Below are 22367 nucleotides of genomic sequence, written 5' to 3'. Positions count from 1 at the left end.
TTCCCTCATTCCCTTTTTGAAGTCAGGTTTTTCTTCTGCACCCCCCTCTGCCTCAGTGCTTTTTGTCATTACAGATTAATTTTACTTTTTCCAGAACTTCATATAAATGGAGTCATACACTTAAAGCATTCTTGTGTCTGGCTTCTTTTTCTCAGTGAATCGTTTTTGTAATTCATTCATGTTGTGTCTGTCAGTAGGTAGTTCATTCTTTTTTTTTTTACCTCCAACATTAAAAAAAATTTTTATTTTGAAATATTTTTAGACCTATGGAAAAGCTGCAAAAATAATAGTTTGCCTTTACTCTCTCCTAATGGTAACATCTTACTTGACCATGGTAGACTATAGTACAGTTATAAAAACTAAGAAATTAACATTAGTACAATACTATTAATTGAACTACAGACTTTATTCAGTTTTTACACTAAAGTCCTTTATTCCAATCCCAAGATCCAATCCAGAATCCCACAGTACATTTAGTTCCTATATTTCTTTTTTTAACTTCCTTTCTTTTTCTTTTTCTTTTTTATTTATTGAATTAGGTCAGTTTACAATGTTGTACCAATTAGTTGTTATATTTCTCTAGTGTCTTCTGTGACACTTCCTAAATATTTCATTGCTTTGACACCTTTGAAGAGTATTGGATAGGTAGGTATTTTTGTAGACTGTTCTACAATTTGGGTTTGTCTGATGTTTTTTCATGAATAGATTGAAGTATTTTTTATATTTGGGAAGAATACCATAGAAGTGATGTCCCCTTCTTAGAGCATGATATAAGGTGTACATAATGTTATTAGGTCTTATTACTAGTGATGTTAGCCAGTCAACATTATGAAACTCTCCTTTCTTTTTCTGGAGAGGAGACCAAGTAGTAGTCCTTTGTTTGTATACTGCAATTTGTTTTCCCCTCAATTAGACCTGCTGAGTGCTCTGGTTTCCTATTTTTTTAAGGTGCCCTAATGTAGGTCCATTCTAGACTCCAGATTTTGTGTTTGTGCTTTTTATCTGAGAGTAATCTCCAGCCTTTTCGTGCTTATGTGAGACAGACAGATGGATCAGACTTGTAAGTGCATTCTCCAGGACAAATCAAGCCAAAAATCACCTTGAAAATCAACCTAAGATTAGGTCCTTGGGCTTGTGAGAGAACAAAAAAGTTTTTAATCCAGTTATTCCTTCTCCGCAGAGTGAAGAGACCACTGTATACTCTTTGTGAATTTTGTTTATTTGGTTTAATTTGCATAAGGGACTCCTAAAAATGTTATGCTGCCGAACTTGTTGTTACTAACAGTGGACAAAAAAATGAAAATAGAAAACAAAAGAATTGAAGTTTTTAAGGTTTAGTGCTTGTTAATTTTTCAAGTTGTATTTGCAGAAACAGATGCTCTGGTTTCCATTACTCTTAGTATTCTGTTACTTAATTTTATCATATTCTACCCAGAAATTTATTGCTGAGGTTTCAAATGAGAAATTCGTTTCTGATTAAATGAGTGACATAATGTACTTATATCACCTCCTCAAGGTTATAGATCACTTCCTGATAGACTGCTACTCTACAAAATGTGGTTTCTTTATCAAGCAAAATGTTAGTCGGTAGCTGCTAAGTGAGAGTAATCTGGGTATAAAAAAGTGATTTTTAAAAAAGCCAGGATAACCTTTCTGTTTTGAAGGATAAGCCCCATACATTCTGACTTTGGACCCAGTCTTGCTTTTATCCTTACCTTTAGATGCTAATGTGGTTGGAGGAAAAGGAGAAACCTCAGAGGATGATAGACCTAGGTTTGGATCCCAGCTCTACCTCTTGGCCACCAGCATGTTATTTAACCTCCCTGAGTCTCAGTTTCTTCATTTAATCCAAAAAGATGGGTAGGGCATGGGGATAAACTGTTGGTATAAGGTTTAAGTGAGATGATGTATATAAAATAATTAATGCAGTGAAAGTAGTTTTTATTAATTACTTATTTATTAATTACTATACTGAACTTGAGCTGTAAGAGAAGTGCTGAGGAGAAAAATATCAATATTAAACTCATTTGCACTCGTGTATATTGTGGGAAAACCTGGAATGCTAAACGGATGGCTGTGGAATATTGAATCACTCTTTTGTTTTTTAATTTTCTAAGTATTGCGTATGATCATGAACTTAATAGAAAGTTAAAGTTTTCTGAGTAGATTTTTAATGACAAGATATTTAACATCAGATTCTCCATAGAAATTAAGCAGTGTTTCCGGTAAAGGGTTATTTTTTTAGCAGGATCATGCTGAAGAATAGATTTCTGAGACAAGGTCCTTATTTAAATTAAAATTTTTTTACTTTATGACAGAAGTATCACTGATACACTTCTAATAAGTGCAAGGGGAGTTATTTGCTTTTTTGATACAGTAAGACTCTTTTAAGTAGAAAAAAGTAGTTGACCTTTGCAGTTCCATGGAAGACTTAAATGTGCAGAAGTTCTATAGAGTTAACATCACAATTATATATGTAGAATTGTTATGTTTTCAAAAGTCCTTACCCCACGGGAGAGTAGAGCAGCATTTTTTGACTGGGGAGAAAGTTTGTTAGTATATTTATTACTTAATGCCCTTCACACATGTAGAGTGAGTGACTTTTACTTTAGGATTATGAAAATGTATTACTATTTCTAACTTGGTTCATTTAGGAAATCATCTTGATTTTTCTTTTTTTCAATTAAAAAGTCTGGTGGGTTTTTTTTGACCCTCCTGGGCTCAGAGATCCAAAAGAGATACGTTCTAATATTTTACCAGCTCCGACACCTTTAGGTTTTGAGCCACTTCAATAAGTCCAACAGTAAGTTCCTTATTTCTGTTTCCATTTCAGAAGTAGTGGATGTATGGACAGTGTCTAATCTCTCCCATTTTTTTCTGAGAAATTATCAGGAGGAAGAGAAACATTTAATAAGCACATACTGTTACGAGCTAGAAAATGTACTTTGTGTATAGTATACTTTTTAATCCTCAGTGATCTGAAGTAAGGATTACTAGCTGCATTTTTCAAATAAGGCCACCATGTCAAGAGATAAAATGACTTGTACATAGCTTGTATATTGACTTAAGACTCAAAGCTAGAATTTAAACCCGGGTCAGTTTTTATTTCTCATGCTGCTCCCAGCTCTCACAGGTATAGAAATTATTTACCAACCTTTAGACAAGAACTCAGTAAAGAAAAAAGCTCATAGACATAAAAGATTATCCTTCATTTTCCCCAAAATGGGAATTCTTCCTAGGGCAGACTGCATCTTGTTCTTGCATTTGAATGTAATCCTCATCCTTAGAATACAGATACTATAGTCCCCTCTTACCCTCAGTTTCACTTCCCATGGTTTGATTTACCCACAGTCAACCATGGTCCAAAAATATAAATGGAAAATTCCAGAAATCAGTGATTCTTAAGTTCTTAATTGCATGCTGTTCTGAGCAGCATGATGAAATTTCACACCTTCCTGCTCCATCCCACCCAGGGTATGAATCATCCTTTTGTCCAGTGTATCCTGGTCTGTTAGTCACTTGGTAGCCCTTTCAGTTATTAGATTGACTGTCATGACATTGTACTGCTTGTTCAAGGAACCTTTTTTTTTTTTTAAATAGTGGCTCCAAAGAGCAAGAGTAGCAATGCTGGCAGTTCATATATGCTGAAGAGAAGCCTAAAAGTGCTTCCTTTAAGTGAAAAAGTGAAAGTTCTCACGTTAATAAGGGAAGAAAACAATCATATGCTGAGGTTACTAAGATCTACAATAAGAACGGATCTTCTATTTGTGTAATTGTGAAGGAAACAGAAATTCTTGCTAGTTTTGCTGTTGCACCTCAAACTTCAAAAGTCATGGCCACTGGGTGTATGAGTGCTTAGTTAAGATGGAGAAGGCATTAAATTTGTATGGTAAGATATTTTGAGAGACCACACATAACTTTATTATAGTATATTGTTTTAATTGTTCTGTTTTATTGTAAGTTGTTATTGTTTATCTCTTACTGTGCCTAATTTATAAAGTAAACTATCATAGTTGTGTATGTATGGGAACAAATGTGGTGTAAGGTTCGGTACTATCTGTGGTTTCAAGCATCCACTGACAAGGAGAGGAGACTACCATAGTTTTACACAATTTTTCTTTTGTTTAATTTTTAGAAACAACCTTAAGGGGATGAAGCCTTAAGGGTACAGTATAAATACTCTGTTCCAAGTATTGTTAGAATTCTAGAGGGCTTGAAAGTATACTTTGGACCCTTTCTTTTTGAATTTTTTTTGTCCTCCCCTTTCTAGGCCATGTCATTGGCCACCGGGGGTGAAATTTAATTATCCTAACCTAAGCACTTTGCATCAACAAGCCTAAAGTGGGAAGGGAAGATAGAGTAAAGCTACTATATGAGTATCAGGGAAGAAATAAGAGAAACTAGTTCTTCCTACTGCTTAATCAGAGTTATCCTGCTACTAGCAGAAGCATCTCAGGACTTTTGATCTCTCATCCTATCCTCCCAGGTGTAGTAGGTGCACTCTGATCTTGTTTTATTATTGTTGGAATTGACTCAACTCACTTGACATTTAAATGAACATTTTTTTGCATGCTGTATTTACTTGGACCAAAGTACAAGGCACTCAGATCATGTTTCTGTCAGTGACTGTATATTCTTACCAAATTTATTGGCATTAGAGGCATTTAAAGGGATGAGGAAAAACAATCTAAAGTAAGAAGTATTACACAGTATTAGCATACTATCACTGAAGACATCTCAAACAAGGTAGAGAACCTTTTTTCTCCCTTTTAAAAATTGTGGTAAAACGTACATAACATAAAGTTGACTACTTTCTCCATTTTTAAGCATATAATTGAGTGGCATTAAATACATCCACAATGTTGTGCAACCTTCACCTCTGTCCATTTCCGGAACTTTTTCATCATCCCAAACAGAAACTCTGTACCCATTAAGCAATAACTTCCCGGGCCCTCATCCCCTCAATCCCTATAACCTCTGATTTTTCTGTCTCTGTGAATTTACCTATTCTAGATATTTTATATAAATGGCAGAATCATAGAATATTTGTCTTTTTATGTCTGGCTTATGTCTCTTAGCATGTTTTTAAATTTTATCCATGTTGTAGCATGTCTCAGAATTTCATACCTTTTTAAGGCTGAATAGTATTCCATTTTATGTGTATACCACATTCTGTTTATCCATCATCTGTCAGTGGACACTTTGGCTGCCTTTTGGCAACTGTTAGTAATGCCGCTGTGAACATTGATGTACACGTATCTGCTGAGTCCTTGCTTTCAGTTATTCTGGGTCTATACCCTGGAATGGAATTCCTGGATCATATGGTAATTTTATGCTTAATTTTTGGGGAACTGCCACACAGTTTTCCACAGTAGCTGCACCATTTTATAGTCTCACCAGCAATGCAAGAGGTTCCAGTTTTTCCACATCCTTGCCAACCCTTGTTATTTGGGTTTTGTTGTTGTTGTTGTTGTTGTTGTTGTTGTTTTGATAATAGTTATCCTAATAGGTGTGAGGTGGTATCTTACTGTAGTTTTGATTTACATTTTTCTAATGGCTAGTGATGTTGAACATTTTTCATATTCTTATTAGCCATTTGTATACCTTATTTGGAGAAATAATCTATTCAAAATCCTTTGTCCATTTTAAAATTTGCATTTTTTTTTTAGGGGGAGGTAATTAGGTTGGTTTGTTTATAATGGAGATACTGAGTATTGAACCCAGGACCTTGTGTGTGCTAAGCATGCATTCTACCACAGAGCTACCCCCTCCCCCCGTGCATCCTTTTTTATTTAAGTATAGTCAGTTTGCAGTGTTGTGTCAATTTCTGGTGTACAGCATAATGTTTCAGTCATACCTATACATATGTATCTTCATTTTCGTATTCTTTTTCATTATAGGTTACTACAAGATACTGAATATAGTTCCCTGTGCTATTCATTGTTGTTTATCTGTTTTATATATAGTAGTTAGTATCTGCAAATCTTGAACTCCCAGTTTATCTCTTCTCATCCCCTTTACCCCCTGGTAACCGTAAGTTTGTTCTCTATGTCTGTGAGTCTGTTTTGTAAATAAGCTTGTGTCCTTTTTTTTCTTTTTTTAAAAAAATTCCACATATAAATCATATCATAAAGTGTTTTTCTTTCTCTTTCTGGCTTAATTCACTTAGAATGACAGTCTCCAGGTCTATCCATGTTGCTGCAAGTGTCGTTATTCTTTTTATGGCTGAGTAGTATTCCACGTGTGTGTGTGTGTGTGTGTGTGTGTGTGTGTGTGTTTGTACACACCACATCTTTATCTGTTCATCTGTTGATGGACATATAAGTTATTTCCATGTCTTGGCTGTTGTAAGTAGTGCTGCTACAAACATTGGGGTGCAACTGTCTTTTCAAGTTAAAATTTTCTCCAGATACATGCCCAGGAGTGGGATTACTGGATCATTTGGTAACTCAATTTTCAGTTTTTTAAGGAACCTCCATACTGCCTTCCATAGTGACTGTACCAATTTATATTCTCACCAACAGTGTAGGCGGGTTCTTTTTTCTCTACACCCTCTCCAGCATTTATTATTTGTAGACTTCTTCATGATGGCCATTCTGACTGGTGTGCAGTGAGACCTCACTCTAGTTTTGATTTGTGTTTCTCTAATAATTAGCAGTATTGAGCATCTCTTCTTGTGCCTGTTGGCCATCTGTATGGTTTTTTTGGGGGAGGAATGCTGTTTAAATCTTCTGTACATTTTTGATTGGGTTGCTTTTTTTTTTATAATTAAGCTGTATGAGCTGTTTGTATATTTTGGAAATTAGTCTCTTGTTGGTTGCATCATATGCAAATATTTTCTCCCATTCTGTAGGTTGTCTTTTCATTTTGTTGATGGTATCCTTAGCTGTGCAAAGCTTTTAAGTTTAATTAGGTCCCGTTTGTTTATTTTTGCTTTTATTTCCATTACTGTAGGAGCTGGTTCCAAAAAATATTGCTGTGATTAATGTCAAAGAGTGTTCTGCCTGTTTTCCTCTAGTTTTATAGTATCTGGTCTTACATTCAGGTCTTTAATCCATTTTGAGTTTATTTTTGTGTATGATGTTAGAGAATGTTCAAATTTTATTCTGTTACATGTCCAGCTTTCCCAGCACCACTTATTGAAGAGACTGTCTTTCTCCATTTTATATTTTTGCCTCCTTTATTGTAGACTAATTCACCATAAGTACATGGGTTAATTTCTAGCCTTTCTATCCTGTTGCATCGATCTGTGTGTCTGTTTTTGTGCCAGAACCATACTGTTTTCATTACTATAGCTTTGTAGTATAGTCTGAAGTCAGGGAGCATAATTCCTTCAGTTCTGTTCCACTTTCTCAAGATTGTTTTGGCTATTTGGGGGTCTTTTGTGTTTCCATACAAATTTTAAATTTTTTTTGTTAAAACAGGGTCTCTTAAAGGAACACATTTCTTGAAAAGTTTTTTGTACAAACCAAGGAAGATGACCTTCATCAGAAAGGCCAGAGAAATTCTCATTGTTCTAGGTCATGAGACAGTGGTCAGAGCATCCTTCTCACAACTTGGAAAATGTCGAACTTGGACATTACTCCACAATCCTCCAAACAGATGGTATGCAAGAGAATTTTGTGTTAGAGAATGAGCACCTCCAAGTCAGTGAAAGGTTTTAACCTGTATATGTCCTCTGACTTATTCTTGAGGGATTTATCAGTTTGTGAATGGATTGAATTATAAATTGAAATTAAAGGAATATAAAAATAGGTGTAGTTTGGTAAGTGAAATGCAGTCATTATCCTTAGTGATCTTTTTTCTTTTTTTAATTTTATTTTTTAATGAAGTGTAGTTGATTTACAGTGTTAGTTTCAGGTGAACAGCAAAGTGATTCAGTTATATATATACACATATATTTTCGGATTCTTTTCCGTTATAGCTTATTACAAGAAATTGAATATAGTTCCCTGTGCTATACAAGTGATCTTTTTTTCTTAAAAGAACTTTTGAACTGGATTTTTTTGTTTCTTATTTTTCTGAGATAGATTATGGGGATAAGCTGAGTGTTTGAACAGAGAAACTACAGTAACAGATAAAAAGGGGCGGGGGGGAGGGGAACCTGTGTCCAAAAAGAGATTTCCAAAAAAGAAAAAAAACAAAGGTTATGGTTCATAAAATTACCAATAAAAATAAATTGGAAAACACCCTCATAATACCAAGCAAAATAAAAATCTTGTTGGAATGTATTATGAGGACTCAACCCAAAAAGGAGAACTGTGAAGGTGAAAAGTGATAATTTAATTCTAGAGTCCAGTCAGTGATGTGTATCAAGGATCCAGCTAGAGTAAGCTGTACTTGACAGGGCCTATGGTTTAATGAGTTTACATAGCTGGAAGTTTTGTTACCTATAAAGCAATAAAATTTACTTTTATGTAAATCCCCAAAAGAGATTTGAGGTAGCTTATAAAATTAAACACATATAAAATTGGTCAAAAGACTGATTTTTATAAAAGAAAGTCCATAAGAAAATATGCTTCCAAATAGATATTATCCTTCATAAAGTCACCTTATTAGGGAAAACTTATTGCAGTTATCTTAGAATTTCTTAGAATTTTAGGAATTCTTTTGAAATTGTTTTCATAACCAGTTCATAAACCCACAAGAAAACCTGCTTCATTGCTTCAAGTAGTCACATCTGTTTTTTAACCCAGCTTGAATTCCTCTTTTTGTTGCTAGTTGTTCTGAATAACTGCCCCCCCAACCCTTAATTAAATTCATCATCTTTTGATGAAAATATGCCACCAGGAAGGATATATTTCTAGAACAATGTGCTATAGACCCTGAAATAGTTTTGAAAGAAGAATTTCAGATATGTTTTGAGTGATGATTTGCATTATTGGAATAAATGTATATTGCCTTGGGAGTGATTGTTTTGAGTGGGAAAGGCTCCTTTGGATGAGTAAGTTTTATTAAGTTTGCTTTTAAAAGATGTTACTGGGGTGGGGGAAAAAATAAAAGGCACTATTTTATGTCACAACTCATAATACAATTTGTTTTCGTTTCAGATTTTTGTTTGTTTCTGTTGTTTTGAGGTACCTGTCTTTTAGAGCAGGAGAACTTACTTGAATAAATTCAGTGATCCTTATATAAAGATATTTGTCGTCTTTATTATTTTGTTTCTATGACTGAACTAAGCTTTTTTAAACTAAGCTATTGTTGATGGCATTCCTAATTTAAAGTTTTTCTCGCATGTTTACACTGTTTAGTTTTCTTTGACCCAACATATCACCTTATGTGTTAACTCTGATTTCCTAAGAGTATTAATGCATGGTAACACTAAGCCAGTACTGTCATACGAAAATATGAGTGCTTTTGGTAGAACTGATTTTCTCATCAAGACTGTAAAATTGATAACCGTAGTATAGTTAAAATATTTCTGAGCAATTCTTAATTTGGAATGCTCTTATTATAACTTATTGCTGATAAAAGACTGTTCTAGTATTGTGTTGGCCTCTAAATGGGAAGGATTTTTAAGCAGTAACTAAATGATCATCTGACCTAGTTAATGAAGTAATTCTGTAGTTGCATATATATGATACTTATGTACGTTTGTGGTACTTAAATATTCTTTGTAAGATAAGTTTAAAAACGTTTCATCTGATAAAAGTTTTTCAGTTGGGGAGAATAAATTAGGTAGGGTAAGTGAAACAAGAATCCAAAATAGTGATGATTATTAAAGCTTGGGTGATAGGTTTAAAGCAGCTCATTTAATATTTTCTGTACTTTTGTGTGTGATTAAAAATATCCTTAATAAAATTAAATTTAAAAATCAGGTGAAGGAAACTGACAAAATACCAATGAAGTGATTTTTTTTAAAGGATATTTAAATTTAAAGGTCTTTTCTAATCTTTTCCACTTGAGAATGTAATCTTTATTTTAGCTCTTCTTACTGCTTTTTCTTAAACTTGAGGATTTCTCACACTACCTCCCTCAGGAAATGAAACACTGTTTCTTCAGCCAAGCATATTTTTGAGGTGGTCTCTGTATGTTAAGAAAGAATTTAAAAAGAAGTAATATCTTTCTTGTGGATTAAAGTTCTTTGTATTAGTTGAGATAAATACCCTCAAGACTATTATTATTTTTAGATATATATTTATATTACATATATATATCACCTATTTTAGATACATAAATTACTTTCAGGCAGCCCTATTTATATACATATGTATGAGTCTATGCTTAGTTTCCAAGCTTTGATTCCCTTTATGTCATTTCTCTATCCCAGTTAGGGTTTTAAATAATTTTAGATTCATCTCTCTGAATTGCAGTAATATATGGTTTGTTCTTAGATCATTAAGAGATTTAAAAGATTGCTTAATAAAACCTAATTCCATCTTCTCTGTATTTTGTGATGAGTGACAGAAATAATCCATTGCCAGTATTTATGATCTTTACTTCCCATTGCCAGTCATAAAAAGTATTCAAAGGTAAGCTAAATACGTTTTTATAAATAAATATCATGTAGTATTAGTTGCATCAGTGAAGTTACTAAAATGAAACTTTTAAAAAATATCCCATGCCATTTTCAACATGGATAAACTTATTTTCAGAGTAGTCCCAATATAATAGCTATCTTTGATTAATTATCTCTTTTTTTGGTTACATATTCTCTGAATGTTTATCATGGGGATAATGGCCACTGAGAAAAGGACGAATAATGGAGTTAAGCTGTGTAGGGAAGATTCAGGTTAAACCTTATGGATAAAACCTGCTGAGTCAGGGAACCCAGGCAGATCATTAAATGATTGTGATTCTTTCAGTCACTGTGAACATTTGTTTGATTTCACAGTTATGAGAAGGAATCAGATTCAGATTAATTACACTTGTTATGGCATAATTGTTACGGCGTCATGGTAGGGGACCAAACTAAGTGACTACATAAAACTTCCTTCATTTCCTACATTTTAAAATCCACCCCTCAATTTTTCCTTCAGATGAATAGAATAAGCAACATTGTCTTGGGTACTCTGTGGTTATTGAAGAATGAATTTAGTTACACCTGGATTTCCAACTCATTAATTACCTAAATTCTATTTACTTTTTTAAGGCTCTTTAAAAAGGATAGTCAGAACATTTCAGTTAGATGGGAGAACTTACGTGGAAGTATCTGATCTAAAGTATATGCTAGAGGTTGCACAACTGTGACCTATGGACCCAGCTCAGACCACAGACCATAGTTTGGCTCAAATAGAGTTTGTTGGTTTTTAAAATTGAGTCAGTAGTTAAAAATTGGAAGATACCAAGTAAAAATCTAGGCTGGCTGTTACCACATAAATGGCAACTTTTGGTTCTCATTCCCACAGGAAAGTCAGCTACAGCTGACAGCTACTTCTCCCTTTAGGTAAGACATGTACCAACATTTGGACCATTTCTCACATTAATTGACCTACCTGACCCTAGTATAGGTATTTGGAACATATTACCTGAATTTGAATCTCCGAAACTTTGGCAAACTATAGTACCTTGAAATACTGGTTATGAAAGTGAATTATAAAAAAAAAATTATCTGTGTAAACCTGAGTGAATCATACACATTTTTAAAGACTTCCTGGGCTGGGTTAATTGGCCCCGTTTCTGTCCCTCTATACCTCCTTAGTCATGTTGTGCTATGGATCTTCCAAAATTTGTCGTAAATATCTAGTTGTATATCCCTGTAATGCACTGTGTACTCCTTCATGCCAAAGACCATGAATTGTTTTGTTTTTTTCCCTCAGCATCTAGTACCTGTACACAGTAGGCATCTAAGTTACATTCTTCTAACTTTAATACAGGCATTTGAGTGTAATGATGTGTTCTTATTTTGAGGGGAAATATATATACTAGCTAGTTTTTTTTAAAGTACAAGCAGCTCCTTTGGTTAAAGAGGAGTTTTAAAGTTTTATTTCAATAATTTTCAGTTTTCCTGTTTCAATTTAAAAACAATACTCTAAATATACATTTCTAGTAAGTGTGCAGGTTCTCAGAGGGAAAAAATTGAATTAGGTAATTGTTTTTCATTTTACTTTAAAATAAATAGTCTCTTAATTCTCTTGGTAATTTTTTAAACAAATCTCCCATTTAGTTTTGCTTTTGCAATAAATTGAAATAGGCAGTCTTTCAGACCACTTGTTTACTTATTTACATATCTAGTCTTTTGGGAGTTGGCTTTCTTTTATATTACTAAAAATGTTACATGGTATCTAGCTTTTGTATTTTAGGTAAATTAAAATTGAGATCATTTTTAGAATTTTTCAGTAACTTTAAAGATCATTTGTGGTCTCTTGGATTAGAGATAAAAATTTTGACTATATGTATGTTACTGTGTTGGGGTTTTCAAATAGTTGTGAAAAGTGCAAAAAAGTCTCCTGGTATCTGTTTATATGAGAATGGAAAAGATTTTTTTAAGTTTTCTTATTGATAATGTGAATTATTGCTTTTTCTAGTTAACAGTCTCAGAGAGCTAACAAATCATGTAGCCTAAATAGAGAATGTGGATGTTCTCATTTACAGCATAAAAATCAGTAACTATTTTTGGGTGGTTGGGTAGGATTTTGTTTTTCATAGTGATTGGTCATATTGGTTTCCCCTAGTTGTAATGTTTTTAGGACTTTTAGACATTATATTTGGTTATTTTTGCTGTTCAACTTAGGACCGTCTCCCTTTCACAAAAACATCCATAAGTTGGATGAATCTAACCATATGTTTTCAAAAACCTTAATGTCTCTGGGGAAAATGACTCCCTATAAAGTTTAAAATAATTCATATCTTAGAAGTGTCAATATCTTGGAAGGATTCATGTATCTTTAAGTCAGTTATTTTACTAGACCAGGTAGTTCCTTTAATTTTATGACAGTAGAATAATATGACCCTATTTACCAAGGGCAAATATCTACTCACAGAATCAAAATAAAATTTTTTCCTCCCTTCCACATTTAGACATCTGGTTAGGTTTTTTCAGTAGGGTGAAGTAGGTTCTTATCTATATTAAGATCACAAATTTAGGTGTTGGAAGGGTAGAAAAGTAGGTAGATAGGTACAGGTAGACTTAGTTTAAATGGGTATGTAAAACCAAGATGAGACTGCTCTGGTTTATTCTTGTGTCCTTTATCAATCTGTTTCACTTACTAAAGTTTTAAATGCTGTTTACCAGTTGCATTCAGTTTCTATCATATAAACCTGAAATGTGCTAGAGAAACTAAGACAAAATAAATTTATTTTTGTCTTTCGACTTAACATTTCAGGATCAGACTCGATTTGTATTCTAGGCTCAAAGTACCAGAAAAGTTAAATTATGCATAATACTTAGGCTTATCTTAAATACCCTTGTTTTGTTATGGCCAATTAGATGAATTTTAGTGATGGTCAATGGCTTCTAAATAGGAGGGCAGTAACTCCTGTAAATACCAGTTTCCAAATGGTATCTCTCTGTTCCAGCCCATCGCAACAGCTTTAAAACCAGTTTTTGTTTTTGTTTTTGTTTTGTTTTGTTGCTTTGTTTTGTTTTTTAACAGGCGAGCCAGTGTAACTCCTTCAAGACTGGAGTGACACACTCTGCATCTGCATCTGCCTCATGTGAGTTCTCATTTTGGCAGCAGCATTCTGCTAGGCTGGAACCTCTGTAGAGGTTTGCCCTTCCTTTTTCTAAAATCTATAAGCTATTACACAGTGTATCTTGGTGGCAGAGTTAAAAAGTGCATGAGAATTCCAGACTTCCCTTGCAGAAAGTTTTCAGCTCATTCCAAAGGGGCTGCCTCCTCCAACGTAGGTTCTATCTTGTATGAACAAAACATACTCAAAACAGAGCCCACAGCTTTCATCTCCACAGCATGCAACTGATATTTTTTGAAGAGCTGTTTTTTCTTTGCAGATTATGAAGTAACGAATATCTTAAATGCTCTCAGTAGCTTCAGCTTTCAAAGCTTCGCTTGTTCTCTTTATAGTCTGGTTACGTAACCTGAGAACACTGTGTGCTGCCCTAGTGCCTGAAGCAGTCCTCTTTTTTGGACTCTAGCCCTTAAAATAACTTCTTCCTTTGTCTTTGGATATTGGGTAAATTAGGGTAGGCCTGAGGACTTTCTCAAAGAAGAAATAAGCAGTGAATGTGTGAGGTTATGTTGACTCTTGAAGCTTGGCTGTGTTTTGGAAAGTCAGTTGCAAGAACTGAGCTAGAAGCTATGCATCATCTAGTTGCCAGTTTTGCCAGAGAAATTGAAATTAGAGCCTTTGCAGCTGTGGAGAGGCATATAGAGCCTTAAGTCTAAGGTTGTACATATGGTTCCCCACAGATGTCAAGGCTGGCTTTGAAGAGCCTGGCTGATTAAAGAAGGAATTTTGCTTTTTATTTGTCCATTTAAGGAATGATGGTACTTTATAGGCTGCAGGAATAGTCGTTTTTGCCACCAGGTCAGAACAAATTGTGATTATTCCCAAGGGACACTTAGAACAAAACATCTAAACTCATGCTCTGTGCAGCTACAGTTCTGCTTCTGCAGCCCTAGTTGAACTGTATAGTTCTCTAGCAGATGGTTTAATGACCTGGGAGTTAGTGTTACTGAAATGATTATCTGGGAAGCTTATGAGAGAATGTCAATAGCTTGTAGGTCTTGCTGATTAATATAGAGCTTAGTGAAATAGATAATGTTGTCAAAGTCGAACTTGGACTCTTCTTTGCTAAATCCATTCCCACCTGTGACTAGAGTAGTTTATTTTGAACTAGTTGAAAGAAATTGGAGGGAGAGTAGTGTGTTTCAATACCCAAGCTTAAGTTTTGCTGTCCTGTGTAATCTAGAAATTACATATACCTATAATTACACTGTACCCCCACCCCACCCCAAAAGGCTTCAGATGAGACTTGGGGATTAGATTCTGGCTTCAGCTGATGTTTATACTTGCTATGTAACTTCACGTCAGCAAAGGGGAAAATACATTGTATTTTTGGGAAGTACCCTAAACTCACTGAGAGAAAGGAAATTTAAAGTATTTATTTCTATAGGTGGAATTTCTAGAAAGTCACCTCAGTTGAACACTTGGAAATTCTTCCCTGGATTCAACACAATGTGGCAAGAGTATAGTGTTGTATTTTCTGCTATTCTATGTTTTTTGGTGACAAAATGGGGAATTGAGACACCACCACCCCACCTCACCCACATTTTTTTCACTAAAAATTCTGAATAAATTAATTTGGATATTAATCTACATTGCCTCATAGAAATAGATTTTAACCACTTATTCTATCACTTCTCTAACTAGGGAAAATTGTTTATTTAGGAGTGAGCCTGGGTGGGGTCGTGATTAAGGTTTCTTTCTGTCTCCCATTCTTAAGACATATCCAACAAATTATCATTCTGAAAAATTAATAATTGAAAACGTTTTATATGAGCCAAGTCCTGTGAGAACAAATGTCAGTGAATTATCCAAATTACTTAGCTGTACTGGTATTTTGTTCCATTAAATATTGTTTGAAATAAGTGGGACTTTGTTAGGATTGAGAAGTAATCTTTGTTTTATGGAAATTTTGTTAAAATGAGATTTATTTTCAATTGAAGTGGAAGTAAGGGGTGGGATAAGATGTTATTGTATATGTCTCAAAATAATTCAATTTGACATCATTGGATAGCATGCTTTCCTGGTTTTATAATAATACACCAGCTCTTATTCTGGTAGTGTGTATGAATATATAACACTTTCTTTACCACAGTATACGTCATCTACTTTTAAGAATTCCACACCTGATGCTTCAAAAAGTTTTGGGGGGCGGGAGGGTTGAGGATGGGGCTGGAATTGAGGGGAAGAAAAAAATATAGCCAGTTTTGAAAATGTTAGCCAGGGTTAGCATTAGTATTAAATTATTATTACCCCTGAGGCAACAAAAGAAATGACAGCTTCTTTAGGCACTGTTCTGGTGAGATGAGACTTAATCATCTCCTAAAGGACCTTAAAATTTTTAGGCTTTTTAAATGTGACAGTTGTTTATTAAAGGATTTTTAAAAACTCACCCTGCTTTTTAAAAATTTCAATTTAATTAAAAGAATGTGTAAATATATGAGTATGTTACAGTTTCAGAGGTACTTAAGAAGGTACATGAAAGTCTCCTTCCTTCCCCATCTCTTAGCCGCTCAATTCCCTTCTATGAAGGCAACCAACCAGTATTACCGGTTTCTTATATCTGCTTCCAGAAATATTCTAAAGGATTGTTTTTGGAAAGAGAAAGTTGAGTCATATTCATTAAAATATTAGCACTAACTTGGATAGGCAGACTGATTGTAATGAAAAATCAGTTTGAGCTGTTAATCATAGCTACAACTATAATATAATAATAACAGTTGCATTATTATGAGACGTAAGAATAGAATTTTCTTTTTTCCTCATTTGGCATTTAGCAAGATTGTAGGTCATTTTATTTTTATTTTTAATATGGCTTACCCACTCCTGGAGATTGATGGAAGGTTGCTTACTTAAATATTTCATTTGGAAGAAATCTGTTTAAAGGAGCAACATTTTCTTTATACTGAACCGCAGTGATTCTAAAAAGTTTTTTCATTATAGAAAACTTCAGACATACATATTAAAGAGGAAACCCCCACATTCCAAAATCTATTTTATTTTACCTGTAACGTACTCAGTATTCTCTTTGGCAGATAAAGAGGTATATATATTTTATGTGTGTGTGTGTGTGGTGTGTGTATTTGCACATACCCATTCTTCCATAATCAGGTCTATAAAATGAGTTATAATTCTTCAAAGTCTAATTGCCAGTTCACATCCAGATTTCCCTGTCTCAGATATGTCTTTTTATGATTGTTTTAGTAGTGATAATTTGTAAAATGCAGTTTTGATGACTATGACATTGTTAGGGCTGATAAAGAAAACAAATAAATCCTAACAAATAGAATTATGCTCATTGGAGAAGGAGTATAAAGCAATTACCAAGCCAGACAGGATTTCTAAAAAATAGATTGATTTTTTAAAAAAACCTAATGTTGAAGGATTCTTACACAAGTTATGCATATCAGTGAGGACTTTAACATATTTATTTAGTTTTATGTTAATTCTAGTCTCATGGCTAATATCACAGCTGTGCATATTACTTGTTTTTCCTGCCTTTAGATCTTGGGCGTGAAAGAATAGGTAAAGGGGAAAAAATGTTGGATTAGGTTTCCTAAGAATCAAAGAGCTGTTCTGAAATGCCTGATAATACATCTTGTTGCTGCTCCTCTTACTATAATATGACCTGTTTCCACAGATTAGCAATTGAGTTCTGTGATTACTCGGAGCAGTACAAAACATGGAGTTTGAAAGAAAAGAAGAATGGCAGATTTAGGACGAGAGCGGAATTGGGAAAGAGTAGAAATTCACTCATTTGCCTTCTTTTTTAATTGGCTATTCTTTTAATGAGAACCTCCTCTTTATGCAGTGTACAAGTCCCCGGAGTATGAGTCCCTTGGCTTTGAGCTTACTGTGGAGAGATTAGTTTCTATTGGTTATCCTCAGGAGCTGCTCAGCTTTGCTTATGATTCTACATTCCCTACCAGGTAATTTTTCAAGATTTTTTTGGATTAAAACCCTTCCTTCTATCCCCCAAATTAATAATTCCAAATGCATCCGTAACCAAAACAACAACAAAACATCAAAAGGTTCTTTTTTTGTTTTGTTTTTAGTTGGTGTTGATTCTGAAATTACCATGAACCTTTCATGTACACCATGTGTTTTGTGTTCTTGACTTGAACTTTGAACTTTATTGTTATTAAAGAACAATAAGAGAGATTATTTATGGGAAAGAAGAGAGATTATTAAAACTGATGGGCAGTAATCGCAAATGCTCCTACCTGACACTGTTGGAGAGCAGTTACATGTTTTGCTAATGTATTTAACTTGGTAATCAGGAGCCTTCTTGGCAGTTTGCATTTCTGGATTTGATAGGAAAGATATGAGGTTCAGAAAGATGATGCTTATTTTGAGATATCATCAAATATGTCCCATATACAACATCTAATAGAGGAAAATACAAGCCAGCTCAGTTGTCCAAGGAAATTAAAAGAGATACTACTCTAGAATAGAACTAGCTGTAGTATTTTTTACACCTTGTTTGATTAAGCTCTTACTCCTCACATAAAACAGTTGTGGTTATTTATCTGGACAGAGAAAATATTTGTTAGTTGCTCTGGGATTCGTTTTTAAGATTTTATTTACTCACTTTAGCCTCTCAGGTTATATTGTTTTGAACATACTTGAGTTGCCATAAAACTTGAATAAGATAAGGGTTGGTTTGTCGTGATTGAGTAATTACTGCATTAGATTACTGCCTGTGTTACTCTGCATTATTGATGATGTCTTCATTTTCACATAGGGGACTTGTCTTTGACACACTTTATGGAAATCTTTTGAAAGTTGATGCCTATGGAAACCTCTTGGTCTGTGCACATGGATTTAACTTCATAAGGGGGTGAGTGCAAAGAACCTTTGGCCTCTTTCTAGTGTATTTTATATTCAAACAATATGAAGATGATACTGTCTCCCCAAATGTAATGTATTTTCCTATTCTCTTGATATTAAAGAGCAATTCCTTTACATCGGGATACTTCACAATTATTTATTAGGCAGTTAGGACCCAAACTGGCTTACATAGTGAGCAGTTACATTTTGTTTAAATTACATGCCTTCTAATTATATAGAATTTGACAAAGCTGATCTTGCAGTTGGCCCAAAAAGAACTGTAGTGGCTTTGACTTTTTTGAATTTCTAAGACTTTTATTTTCTCCTTTTTAAGGCAGTTCTTAGGTAGCTGCTCAGAAGAGGTATGCACATAAAAGTGCTTTGAAAAATTTAAAACTACAGCAATGTAAATGACTAAGATTTTTAACAGCTAATACATTATTTTTTGTATTCTGATGAATAGCTTCAAATGTTTGATCATGTGGTTAAAATTTTTTAAAACATGAGGTTAGAGAGCAGCCAAGATGGTGGAGTAGAAGGAGGACCCTCAGCTTACTTCCTCTCATGAGCACACTAGAGTCACAACTAACTGCAGAACAACCATTGATGAAAAAGACTGGAACCTACCAGAAAAGATCTTCTACAGCTAATGACATAAAGAACCACAATGAAACGGTTAAAGTGGCGCACATGCGATATAATCAGATCCCATACCCCCATCCCCAGTGGGTGACCCACAGACTGGAGAATAATTACATTGTAGAAGTTCTCCCACAGGAGTGAGAGTTCTGAGCCCTACGTCAGGCTGCCCAGCCCAGGAGTGCGGCACCAGGAAGAGGAGCCCCCAGAGCATTTGACTTTGAAAGCTAGCAGGGCTTTATTGCAGGACGTCCACAGGACTGAGGGAAATAGAGACTTCACTCTTAAGGGACACATACAAAATCTCAAGCACATGGGGACCAAGGGCAAAAGCAGTAATTTCATAGGAGCCTGAGCCAGACCTACCTGCTGGTCTTAGAGAGTCTCCTGGGGAGGCATGGGATGGCTGTGGCTCAACCTGGGGACACAGACACAGACTGATGGTGGACATAGCAAGGAGTATTCATTTGCATGCACTCTCCTAGAGGCTGACATCTTGGGTCATTAGTACCAAGACCTGGCTCCCCTCAACAGCCTGTAGGCTCCAGTGCTGGGATGCCTCAGGCCAGACAACTAATTGGGTGGGGACACAACCCTACACATCAGCAGATAGGCTACCTAAAGACTTCCTGAGCCAACAGCCACCTCTAGACACAGCGCTACCCTCAAAGAGCCAAGACCTAGCTCCACCCACCAGTGGGCAGGCATTGGCCCCTCCTGCCAGGAAGCCTGCATAGGGCCTCTAGATCAGCCTCACCCGCCGGGGGAAGACACCAGAAGCAGGAAAACTATGATCCCACACCCTGCTGAATGAATCCACAAATGCAGGCTAGTCCCTACCCTGGGACAGCTGGCCCCTGATCCTTCGGTGATGAGCAGAGAATGCATGGCTGGGATGCATAGGATGCCTCCTACAGAGGGCCACTTCTCCAGGGTTGAGAAATGTTACTAACCTACCACATACATAAAAATACAAATAATAATTTAAACAAAATGAGGTGGCAGAGGAATGTGTTCCAGATGAAGGAACAAGGTAAAATCCCAGAAGAAGAGCTAAATGACGGGGAGATACACAGTCTTCCTAAGAAAGAGTTCAGAGTAATGATCATAAAGGTGATCAAAGAACTCGGGAGGAGAATGGATGCACAGAGTGAGAAGTTAGAAGTTTTTAACAGAGAATTAGAAAATATAAGGAACAGCCAAAGTTGAAGAATATAGTACCCAAAATGAAGAATATACTAGAAGGAATAAATAGTAGACTAAAGGATATGAAGAGCAGATCAGTGAGTTGGAAGACAGAGTAGTGGAAATCAGTATGCAGAGCAGAAAAAGGAATGAAGAGATATGAGAACCGTTTAAGAGACTTATAGGGTACATCAAGTGCACTAATATTCACATTATAGGGGTCCCAGAAGGAGAAGAGAGAAAGGGCCTGAGAAATTATTTGAAGAAATAATGGCTGAAAACTTCCCTAACCTGGGAAAGGAAACAGTCACCCAAGTCTGGGAAGCACAGAGTCCCACACAGCATTAACTCAAAGAGGAGCACACCAAGACACATTGTAATCAGAATGACAAAAATCAAAAAGAATATTAAAAGCAACAAGGGAAAAGCAGCAAGGAACATACAAGGGAACTCCCATAAGACTATCAGCTGATTTTTCAGCAGAAACTCTGCAGGCCAGAAGAGAGTGGCACGATATATTTAAAATGATGAAAGAGAAAAACCTACAGTCAGGAACAATACTCTACCCAGCAAAGCTCTCATTCAGATTTGCTGAAGAAATCAAAAGCTTTACAGACATTCAGATTTGCTGAGGAAATCAAAAGCTTTACAGACAAGCAAAACTAAAAGAATTCAGCACCACCAAACCAGCTTTACAACAAATGCTAAAGGAACTTTTCTAGGCAGAAACAAAAAGGCCACAACTAGAAACAAGGAAATTATGAAATGGAAAAGCTCACCAGTGAAGGCAACCAACCATACAGTAAAGGTAGGAAATCATCTATACACAAACTAGTAGGTTGAAAGACAGAGGTAGCAAAATCATCTGTATTCACAATCTGCTAAAGAATACACAAAACAATTAGATGTAAGTAAAGTATGTTATCAAAAACAATAGTCATGAGGGGAGAAGAGTACAAATGCTAGGTATTTAAAATCCATTTGAAATTAAGAGATCAGCAACTTAAAGCAGTCATACATACAAAATGTATATATATATTTATATATATTCATATACACACACACAGATACACAAAAACCTCATGCTAACTGCAAACCAGAAATCCATAATAGATATACACACACAAAAAGAGAAAAAGGAATCCAGACATAACACTAAAGATAGTCATCAAATCACAAGAGAACAAAAGAAAAGAGAAAAAGGACCTACAAAGTCAAATCCCAAAACAAAATGACAATAAGAACATACATAACGATAATTACCTTAAATGTAAATAGACTAAATGCTCCAACAAAAGATGTAGACTGGCTGAATGGACACAAAAACAAGACCCATATATATGCTCCCTGCAAGAGACTCACATCAGATCTAGAAAGACATACAGGCTCAAAGTGAGGGGCTGGAAAAAAGTATTTCACACAAATGGAAATCAAAGGAAAGCTGGAGTAGCAATATTTGTATCAGACAAAATAGACTTCAAAATAAAAACTGTTACAAGAGACAAAAGATGTATTTCCCAGTGTTCATAGCAACACGATTTACAATAGCCCCAACACGGAAGCAACGTAAGTGTCCTTCGACAGATGAATAGATAAAGAAGGTGTGGTGTATGTGTGTCTCACACACACACACACACACACACTCTCTTGACTGGGATATTATGCTATACACCAGAAATTGACACATTATAACTGACTATTTCAATTAAAAAAAAAAGAAGTAAGTCATTTATGAATAAATGTAGAATCATTCAAACAACACTTACCTCTGTAGTCTTTAGAGTCTAAAAAAAAGCCCATGGAGAAGGAGAGAATGAAGATGGAGGGAAAGGGAGATAGTTATTGAAGTCTAGAGGTAGACAAGGTTAAAGGGAAGTTAGGGCTCCACCAGGTGTCGCCTTACATGCCTTGCCAATGAGGTAGAGCTTCTTTTCAGACAGTGGTAAAGGCTTTTAAAGTTTCAGACTAGGATAATACCAAGATCAAATTTTTATTCTATGGGTCACAGAAAGTTAGCAGTACTGTACTGTAATTGTTTTATTCCCAGCTCCAAGTCTAGTATCCCTGCTTTTATGATACATTAACTC

General features: G+C 35.1%; 1 protein-coding gene across 7 annotated transcripts in view; it reads left to right on the top strand.

Annotated features, from left to right (window-relative positions):
- The window catches only part of NT5C2 (5'-nucleotidase, cytosolic II), an 80675-nt gene that overhangs the window by 44499 nt on the left and 13809 nt on the right, over positions 1 to 22367 (top strand). For 3 of the 7 annotated variants that reach the window (XM_072971803.1, XM_072971802.1, XM_072971804.1), the window contains 5 exons: positions 7425 to 7605; positions 10454 to 10472; positions 13536 to 13596; positions 17438 to 17555; positions 18371 to 18466. In XM_072971803.1, coding sequence (XP_072827904.1) covers positions 7425 to 7605; positions 10454 to 10472; positions 13536 to 13596; positions 17438 to 17555; positions 18371 to 18466 — 475 coding nt within the window. Of the gene's footprint in view, positions 1 to 7424; positions 7606 to 10453; positions 10473 to 13535; positions 13597 to 17437; positions 17556 to 18370; positions 18467 to 22367 lie in introns of those variants that run through there. The other 4 variants (XM_072971805.1, XM_031682676.2, XM_072971806.1 and 1 more) reach the window with 3 other exon arrangements.

This window comes from Vicugna pacos, chromosome 11 (assembly GCF_048564905.1).
Source record: "Vicugna pacos chromosome 11, VicPac4, whole genome shotgun sequence".
NCBI classification, from domain to species: Eukaryota; Metazoa; Chordata; class Mammalia; order Artiodactyla; family Camelidae; genus Vicugna; species Vicugna pacos.
The sequence above is the reverse complement of the archived record's forward strand: the minus strand, read 5'-3'. Positions and strand labels throughout refer to the sequence as shown.